A 10,671-nucleotide genomic window follows, 5' to 3' on the forward strand; every position below is an offset into this window, starting at 1 on the left:
ACGACAATTAATGTTAAATTACATTTTAAAGTAATTTACTAAACTGAGGTCTGGGAGGGGCAGTTGCTCCCCTGCCTTATAGAAAATTATGCCCCGGCTTATTCGGTATTTATTTCTTCTTTTTTTTAACTTTTATATTAGCATGCAATTTTCTTGTAACTCAAGAAGGTTGATGGGCTACCTAAAAAGGCTATTCTGATGAGCCCTAATTTACAACATAATTTTTTGTGAGTTATCTATAGTTTTTCTTGTGTTTCTATTTGAATGAAAGATTCTCCTGTATGAAAATATTATTATGTCTTATTTTACCTGATATTCATGCTTGTTGAACTGTCCTGCTTTCAGCATTTGTGTGAATATCGATGAGTTTTTATCTTTATTTTTCCCTTGATGTTGGGTGTCACGCAATTTTGATGGTAAAAAAAAAAACAAAAAACAAAAAAAAAGCAGAAGAGTTAGAACCACCTCCGTAGTGGGTCTATAGCACAAAGCCACAAACAATCTATCCTTACCCAACATCAAGGGAAAAATAAAGATAAAAACTCATCGATATTCACACAAATGCTGAAAGCAGGACAGTTCAACAAGCATGAATATCAGGTAAAATAAGACATAATAATATTTTCATACAGGAGAATCTTTCATTCAAATAGAAACACAAGAAAAACTGTACTGACTGTACTGTTTTACGTTTTTACAACATCCGGCTTTTAATTTCTCAATTTCCTTAGAATGACTCATCATTGTTTGAAAGATATGAAGATTTGATTGGTAAACTGCCATTTTTTGATACTTCAAGCATCCAATCTGTACCTTTACTGGAGAGCCATTTAACTGCCAGTGTTTCCAGTCACGAAAGCGATATTGTATTTCGACGACACGTTAAACGTAGAAATAAGGAGAATATTGAGAACAACCCGAAGAAAGCCAAAGTTTGCTGAATCTCGGTTAACCTGTTTTGCCCTTACCATTTTTAACCGTATAAAATCAAAACAATTTCCTTCAAAAAAAAAACAAAAAAAGTTTTAAGTTTCAATGACTTATGAAAATGATATCTAAAGTGTGTTTGTACACGAACACATGAAAAAAAAATGGCTCTGTCGGTTTCGCTTTCGTTATCGCTCAATACAAAAAAAAAATAGTCTACCCGCTTTGAAAGGAATTTGTTTTGATTTTGGGAAACTATGTTCTTTATTGTAGTCGAATTGTATACTATTCGAAGAGTGTTTAATATTTCATGCAGTCGATTTCGCTTTATTAGGCTTGCTGTTCCTTATTCTTTTTCTTGTTTCTTTTTTTTTGCTGTTCCTTTTTCGTTATTTGTTCTATAAAAGGAACCGTCCGCCGCAGTGTCGTATTTTTAAGGATACAAAGGATGAAAACTGAATTTAATGCCCCAAAGACGCTGAAGACAATCATACTTATTTTGTTAATTTGTCTATGGGAAGGGGTTTACCCCTCTTCCCGATAATAGTAAAAAAAAAATTCAAACAAATTGATCATCTGTAAGGATTTACTGCTGTCTGGCTACCCTACGTAGAATGTGTCTACTGAGATTCATGTCAGCTTCAATGTTATGTAATTGCTATAGTCTATATAATGATGGCTAATAGGGGAGCCAGTGAGGGCAGTGTCAATTGTCCCCTCCCCCTAATTTTTTACAACATATTTTTTTTTATTTCATTGACAATGTCTCCAACCCCCCGTAAATTCGAAAATGTTTGTATTTTCATTAAAAAATGGAAAAATCTGTGTACCCTAAAGATTTTCATGAGTTTGAAGCCCATGGTGTGTCTAAACCCAAGGAAGTCAGTTCAGGATTAAGATTCAGTAGTGATTGCTTTCAATGCAATTGGCTTAGAATACAAAAGAAGTTATAAAAAAAACTTTGTAGTTTATATTAGTAGACGCAATTTTTTGGGATAGTTTTTGTATGAATAATTGTATCTGAAGTTTGTCCAATACTCTGACCTGGTTTGTTTGCTTAGTTCGTTCTGGTTATTTTTCGGTTATTGTTTGCATTTAATTGTGTGTCCCAGGACGAAACTATGATTCCATAAGACTTATAGGACCCGAAGAATGTAAAAACGGGAATATGTGCAATTCTAAGAAATAGTAAACTTAGTTGTGGGTTCATACCCTATGGGGAGTAGGGATCAAACCCTGAATAATTTCTTAACGTGCGGCCATGCTACATTTTACATGCACTTCCTCTGGTACACAACATTATGGGGTTTTGTATATCTCTTTTACGTGACAATGCTCCAGACCCCGAATTTCCACATACTGCTTTTTTCAAGGAAACGAGTGGATTTTGTGGCACGTGAGATATCTCCTCTTAAATCAGTTGCAAGAAAATGTAGATTTCCATAATTCCATAAATGCAAGTCTAACATATAAACTGTCTTTTGGTTTACTAGAAACTCTGCAAACCTTTAGTAAATGTAACTGGGTACATATTCAAATTTTTGGTTTTCAGTGTTGCTTTTCTTTTCCTTTGTTTGTCGGTCTCCTTCGTTCATTTCTTTTCAAAAATTATTTAGGTTATCCTTGCAAAGGAAATCTATTTCTTGCATTGTGATTATCTGCAAAACATAGTTTGTTTGGGTGGAAGAAGTTAGTCTAGGAATTATCTACTTTTTTATATTGATGTTTTTTTATAATTTCGGGATATTTTTGTAGACTATTCAAACGTATTGCCGTTAAATATGGTACAAAAACTCCTCCTAAAAAGTGACAATTGTTTGCCATAAGTGAAGTTTATGCGACTTTTTTTTATCGTTGGCTCTGAAAGGTATCAAGTATCATCAGCAAAGATATGGTGAAGTGGATAAGCTTCGTTTGTTTGTTTTGGATTATCTAGTTTACTTAGGGCAAAAGAAAAATGTCATTTTTGAATTTAGCGTGTAGACTTTAGACTTTAAAACAAAATGTCAAAAAAACGAAATGGGATGAATCAAAATGAACTATGAAACCATCTATTTGTTTTATTTCACTAGTCTAGTTCAAACTTTATTTGACCTAATTAAATTTTTTTTTTAATCTCAGCCTAAATATGTGTAGAACTTGAGTTATAATTGAAAAAAAAACGTTTTCTTAGGAATTGCGTGGCAAAAGGGTTTCTCAGTAATATAATACCTGTAGCAGTATTACCATTTTGTATTATTTACTCCTTCTCTAAAGTCGGAAAATCCTGTGAAAAGGTTAAATAAAAAACGGAACCCTCTCAAGGCATATTAATAACCCTGCCTTCAAGGCTGTATCCATGGGGTAGGGGTGGCCTGTAGAGGTTTGACCCATCCCCACCACGAAATTTTTGTTCTGATCGCAAAGACGTAACAAAAATGAATATAGATATATTTTTAATGCGTTTTTTAAAGTTTTTTTAGACACTCCCCCCTCGCTCTAAAAAAATCATGGCTACGGCCCTGCCTGCCTTAATAAAATGGTAACTATTTTTGTTTTGTAGAATGGTCTTTGTCGGAAGGAAGAAGTTGATCTCTATTATAGTTAATTTTTGTGAATATGGTGTTTGATACTACTTTTGAAATATTTTTGTTTTTTGCACTTTTTTTTGCAATTTAGTGTTTGAGAAGATACTATTGGGGCCCGTAATACTACAGCCTTGTCTTTGCAATCGTACTTATCGAGAATGTTCATGAGTTCTGGTACTAAGGTATCACTTTTATGTACACTTAACCATTCATTTACCGTACAACTATGCACCCCACCTTCTCCGGAGAAGGGGGTGGGGTTCTTTTATGAACGCCTGGACCTATTATTGCAAACTTTTCAACTAATTTTCTATTAGCTAGCATATATACTAGCTATAATTTTCTCCTCTTTTTTCTTTTTTTTTAGATTTTTTTGACGCAGCATTTACAATCAAAGAAACCAACGGAAAGATAAAAGAGATTTTTGAGTTCCTCTTTTCTTTCTTTATAAGATTACAAACATGCAATCATCTGTTGAGTTTGGGTCTTTGTTCAGTTATGTTGGTGTTTAGAATATGTAGGATGTGTTTTTGGTTGCCAAATGCATGGCCTTAATGTATTTTAGTACAACACTTTTGACTTGAGTTTCCTGAGTATTATTGTTTATGTTTAATTTGGTCAACGCAAGAAGCCGATAAATTTGAATCTGTACTTTAGTGCCATAATATTTTGTATCAATTTTATGTTAGGGTGCTTTTTTCTTTAACTTTTTCTATATTCTTCCTCTCTATCTCTCTTTCGTTCCTATTTATATTTTTTTTCTCTTGTTCTCTCTCCCTTCTAATTCTACGACAGTGTACTTTTTTTGCAGTCAATGCCACGCTTCTTTTTCTGGGATCTTCCCCCCAAAACTAGGCTCATCTATCTTTTTTTCGGCAAGTTTGGTCCTTAATTTAATAGAAATAATTTGACTACTTTTTTTTTGTAACTTCCTGCTAAAATGTTACTTAACTGCTAAAAATATCTATTAAAATTAGTATGCCATCTTGTCTCCGCAAGGAGTGTGTAATAAACTTCTTTTTTTTTTTTTCTGATGAGACTTTCAGAGTCTGTGTGCATAGCTATGAAAGAAATGAGTTACATTGGTGCCGAAAGAATACCAAAAAGCTACAGACTGCACTTGTAATTTACTACCTTCACTTCGGTGGAACTCAACCCTTTCTTTTTGTAAAACTATTAAATAAGCTGAGTTTCTCAAAGAATCCATGTCAAATTGCACCATACAAATGACACCATAGATGGCATTGTTTTTTCATTGTAATTTCTTAAAGCCTACCCGCCAGCGTTTTTTCAGTTTTTTATTTTTATTTCTGACTTTCTCTTAAAATAAACCTTTAGGTAAATTAAGTATGTCAAGGAACATATGCACGGTACATATCATATCCTTTAATTTTTTTTTCCATCATAGGTCATCTGGAACCCCATAATATGCATCTCAAAGAACCCCTGCACATTACACATCATACCCTTTTCATCTTTGTTTATCGTAGATTCCCTGATAAATTCCCACTCACTCATTTTCACAAAGTTTCTATGGTCCTCCCTTTGGAATCCTATTCTTCCTGTGAAAGCTGGTTGAGAACCTTATGGAAACTCTATTTCTCTAACTTGGATTTAATTAGACAGGTGTTTTAATCTTGGACGGCTGATACTGTGGTATCAATCAGGGCGAAAGGGGGCTGCAATTGCCACACCAACTTAGAGTTAATCTTTTTTTTTTTTTGGTATATCATTGAGACCCCCACCCCCCTATATTTTTGAAAATATTTTTTTGTTTTTCTTTCCATTAATAATAAAAAGTAAAGGAAATTCATTCCCCCCCCCCCTCGCCCTCACTCTACCGTATATTTTTTTATGAATTGGTGCTCCTGGACAGATGTGCTCGGCTGAATTTTTCTTAATCTTAGACAGTGTATTATTTTACTTTGTGTTTTTCTCTTTGTTATATTTTTTGTCATTCCTTATTCGAAAAAAAATGTGATTTTGTAATATACTCTTAATTTTATATACCATTTTTGCGAAAATATTGACGAAACATGTGTATTCGAAGAAAAAATAAAAGTATTTGATTATATGCGTAGTTTTGTTTATTGGTTCATAATCATGCTAGTCATTCTTGAAAATTAGTTATTACTTGTTCCGAAAAAATAAGAGAGGGATTCTTAACAAAATTTAAAAGCCACATCACTTTTTAATAGATTTTATTGGTCGGAAATAACCTAACCCTCGAAAAATTAGTCAATCTTTGTAAGTAGTGTCAATCGAAAAAAGGGCTTGGGGTATTGTTCTCCCCCAATTTCCACGCCGAATGTGCGAGGTGTAACCAAAGCATTTTTAAGAAGGGAATGAAGATCACGATGAGTTTGTTGGCATCCAAGGTCAGACTGAAAATCCAACTGATTCCCAGAATTAGCATTAGGACCTTGAAGAAAGTAGGAAATATTTGAAAATATTCACTAAGATTAATGGCAACCATAATGGGCCTGTAAAAAAATACAATCCAATGGAATCTTTTGTCGTTCAAAAACTGAAGTAACGCTTCCATACAATAAACTGTGAGGAGTTAGGGTAGAACAAATACATATTTGGGAAAACAACAGTGGCAAATGGAATATAAAGGTGGGAACACGTTTGTAGATGACCATCATTGATTCCATTATCTGAACTCAATTTCAGTTTCCTAAATAATATAATTTCACTGTCAATTAGAACGGGAAAAACTTTTACCTGGGTTGGTTTTTCCGAGAAAAACGGAAAAAACAACGCAAGCAAGTTTGAACCTTTGCCCTACACAATTTGGAAATATTTTATGATAATAGTCAGACCAAAAGTAGTGGTAATTTATAATACTAGCGCTGGTGTCGACAAAGAAAAGCAATAAATGCCATCTAGCGTCTAGTGACCTTTATTATTTTTCAAGTTTTTAGTCGTTACTCTGTCATAAACTGATATATTACACTTATTGCTACCCTAATTTTACTAATTACACTAATTTAATTAATCACTCCTATTGTTACACCAAAAACTGTCAGTTGTCGCCAAACGCTAGATATGGCTGGTAGATTTCTTGTCAACACTAGCGCCAGTTCCCACTCTAATAAACTATCCATGCTCTGAGCCAGACCATAAAATTGGTGTAATATGACAGTTTGTATTTAACTGTTTATTAAATTCAGCTCAAATAGTCTTTTTCCCATATTATTCCTTAATCTTATTCTAATCCTATATGTCTGCTAGTTCCTGAACATTTCATGAAAGCTTGCTTAGGTTTTTTCTTCGAGCGCGTTCCCAGATAGTGTATGATTGTTAGCTGTTCATAGTCATAGCCACAATTTTGACTTTATTTTTCTCTCCTTTTAGCTCAGGGTCACAAAGCCTTGGAGGTAGCAGCCTCCAGAGTGGTGAGACATCACACGATTTGGTTGCAATGATAACTTAGATCATTATATCTTTTAGTATGACCAGCACTTGGCTGCAAGGTTGGGTATATGTAACGGCCCAAGGTCTATGGTTTAAGTTGAAATATGCGGTAGCATACTTCTCCAGTTTCCACAGACAAACCGTATATGGGCTATCACTCCATAAACAACTATATTCTCTTAAATAGAAAACCAAAGTGATATTAGAAAGTTATCAAGGGCTTGCTAATCTTTGTTGAAAGACACTGTTGAAGCTAACGTAAGGGGGGTGAACAAGTCGTGTGATCGTTTTCTTAAAAACAATTAAAGTTATGGACAAACGAAAAGGATGAGTTTTCGCAATAGTTGTATAATCAGGGCGACATTCAAGTAAGTTCAAAGTATGAACGAATTTGCATTTAACATCAGTGTTTATGTCTCCAATAATAATAAACTCAGAGCAATTCTGAATCTACGTTGAAGTTGAGTCTTCAATACTGAGTATCCTATAGAGAATCTGTGAAGCAAAGTCATATTCTTCCGTTGTAAGGTATTTAAAAGTGCATATCAAAAGGGTTTTACAAGTCAGAGAAATAACACGACGAAGAACAGAATCTTACCTTTGATCTTAGAATATAGGCTAATCTGTCAGATGATTTTCAAGGAGTTAATGTTGGGTTTATCATAAAAATGAGTTGGATGGCGCTGAAAATTAGTACTATTTGCAGTCAAAAGATGTTCATATAGGCACACAATACCAGACCTCATTTATTCGATGTTGATTCTTCGTCCCATCAATAGTAAAAGACAGCACTGAAACTTTTTAGCATTAATTTGTGCATGATGAATTAATGCTTACAATTACGTTCAATTCTGAGTCAAGGAATCTCTTTGAACTCATAGACACTTAGGATTGTGTGTCTAAATTCTTAACACCAACTTTAAACGTATTAACTCTTGAAGCTGTATCAAAGAATACGAGTTTTACTGCAAGGGATTTCACTAGCCTGGTAGCCATGTAATACCATGGGAGTTCATTAATTAAGACAATTCAAAATCAGGTGGAATTATCTTCGAGACAGAAGTTTGTAAGCTTTCTTCCTTCAAACCTATGAAGAATATCTAGTAATAGCACAAGTCACCGACAAGCACAGATCTTCAGTAGCTGAACTGTCAACTCTAAGTACCAAACTTGTAATTAATATGATTGATTCCATTGTGCCTCTTTTTCCTGACGATTATTCAATATGATCAATTATTCGTATTGTGCTAGTAAATAACTTGTAACAAGACAATAATAACTGTGGTTTAACACTAGTTAAATAGGTATGTCACGTTGGTTCACTTGTGATAAATGATAATATAAACATGTTTTTGGTTGGTGATCTATTTTTAAGCGGTCAATAATACGAGAACGGTCCTATGGTAACTAGCCCGCCTGACTGAATGTAATTGTGAAACCATTATAAAGCAATCGAAATGAGACAGTTGACATTTTTCGATACGGATTAAAAATCAGTTTAACTAAATTTTAACAGTTAGATTGAGGTTATTATTATACATTATTTTTTTTTTGTCAAATTTATTTGTGCGATTTTTGCTGTGGTGATACAATAAATAGGTTAACTAAGTAAAATTATCTCTTAATTTGATGCCTAATTTAATTTAATAGGTGGAAAGCCCTCCCCCCTAAAACCGCCTCTGGCTACTTCATGAGCACGTGCCAAATAATGAAGTTCAAGGTCGACATATCCATTTGGCTTTTACTCTCGAGAACTGCTACACCAGATTAGTAAGTAATTACTGGTATTACTATAGAAGAATTGTCATTGAAAAGCCTACAAACAATTACCTATCTATAAGAGCGGTCTACACGTAATAAAATCCCTAATTAAATTACCAGATTCAACTCGACCCATTGAACTGAACCCTCCTTCAATTTGACCCTGTTTAACTCATCTCCTTTGCAAAACTTCCTTCTCGGTTAGCTCGTAGTTTTCAACTTATTTTGTTACACACTGAACTTAAGGTGATATGTGATGTCTTAATAATTTTACTGTGTTCAAGTTTATGGTTATGGCTTTCAAGAAAAGCTTCTTGTGGTGGTTTTGTCGAACTTTAAATTAATTCGCCTGCTGAAAGAAAAACATACCATTCGATTTATCATCAAAAGCTCTGTCCAAATACAACAGTCACTTCCACGTGATTGTGTCCCAGCTCTCCCTATGCCTGGACGTAACCTTGACTATACAGAAAATGTCACTTTTTTTTGGTATTATTTGCCATTATAAACCAACTTGTGAAGAGAAATAAGTATACAAAAAACATACAATCCGAAACAATTATTCAAAGCAACTTTTAGGAATGGATCGTTATGGTTTTCTCTGTACTAGGTAGTGGATATTCCTGCAACCATGAAATGTGAAACCAGAAACATAAGGCTGAACCACAAGTGTGTTAAGACCCTGAGCATGAATAATGTTGGCAACTTCAAATATATGAGACAAAGGGATGACTTTTTCTTCTCAGATGGGGAAGGGGGAGGAAGCTCGAAGACAAAATAGAAAACATGTAAAGATCATGGAAGGAACTGGAAAGTGGAGTCAAGCCCTCAGCAGAAGTTACAGCTCTCTCCAACGGCAAAAATGAAAAGTTTTTCTGCTCAACTTCCTGATCAAGCTGGAGCTACATCACTGCATACAGATTTATTAGGGGGCCCTTTTCTAACACGCTTATGAAAAGTTTCTACCAAAAACAGTGACTTAACAAGTAAAATGAACAAACATTCCAACTATAAAATCAAGACACCATTCCTAAAGAACATCCTCATCAACAATGTTGCATAGGGCTGAAGTTGAGATCGTATCTTTTAAATTTTAGTTTTTGTCCATTAGGTGAAACAAAATTAATATCTAATCTAGGTCAATCAAACAATTCATGGTAACTAACTTTAAGTAAGGAGTGACGCAACTCAATAGTAACAGTAACTTTAAGAAACCAGAACTTTTATATCAGTAGATATATCAAAAGGATTGGCTTATTAAACTGATTTGAGAAAAATAAGAATCATTAAGTTTAGAGTTACCCATCAAATGCTATGAGCCTGGGAAAAGCTGCCTGATTTTCGAAAAAGGGGGGAATTACTATTACTATTAATAACTCACCGCAGCACCCAGCCGCGTGAGGCCAACACGGCAACGCATTCTCCTCCTCCGTCCCAATCTATACGAAGCCTCCCTCTTTACACCCTCCTAGGAAGCTCCCATTTCCTTCAGATCAGTCTTTATGACATCCTTCCACCCAAACCACATACGACCTGCTTTCCATTTATCCCAAGGTTATTCTTTGAAAAGGACCGTCTTTGGCAATATATCACTCTTCATCCACAGAACGTGCCCTAGCCATCTCAGCCATTTTCTCTTTATAGCCTTGGAAAGCTAGAAAGCACCAATGGCTTAACATACGGTCAGTCAATGCCCAAAACAATCCATAGGCAATTTTTCTGGAAAATATCTAGCAAACTTTCATCTTATTTTCGAAGCTCCCATGCTTCAGAGCAATACTTGACAACTGTCATCACCGTAGTTTCCATTATTTTAATCTTGGTTTGCACACTTATCTTCCTAATTTTCAAAACTTTTTTTTACTATGAAAAAGCACCCTTAGCCTTGGCTATTCTACTTTTTAAATCTTCTTTGCTCCCACCGTCCTTACTAATAACACTACCAAGGTAAATGAAGTAGTCAACCAGATCAATCATTTCTTTGCCCAACGTGAAC

The 10,671-nt window shown here is 34.6% G+C and overlaps 1 protein-coding gene across 1 annotated transcript in view; it reads left to right on the top strand.

Annotated features, from left to right (window-relative positions):
- LOC136026100 (myosin light chain kinase A-like) overlaps nt 1-5,568 on the top strand; it is a gene marked incomplete in the record, with an annotated part of 45,520 nt that extends 39,952 nt beyond the window's left edge. Inside the window, 1 exon segment of the mRNA XM_065702381.1 lies at nt 732-5,568. Coding sequence (XP_065558453.1) covers nt 732-941 — 210 coding nt within the window.
- Nucleotides 5,569-10,671: the final 5,103 nt, after the last annotated feature.

This window comes from Artemia franciscana, chromosome 4 (genome assembly GCF_032884065.1).
Source record: "Artemia franciscana chromosome 4, ASM3288406v1, whole genome shotgun sequence".
NCBI classification, from domain to species: Eukaryota; Metazoa; Arthropoda; class Branchiopoda; order Anostraca; family Artemiidae; genus Artemia; species Artemia franciscana.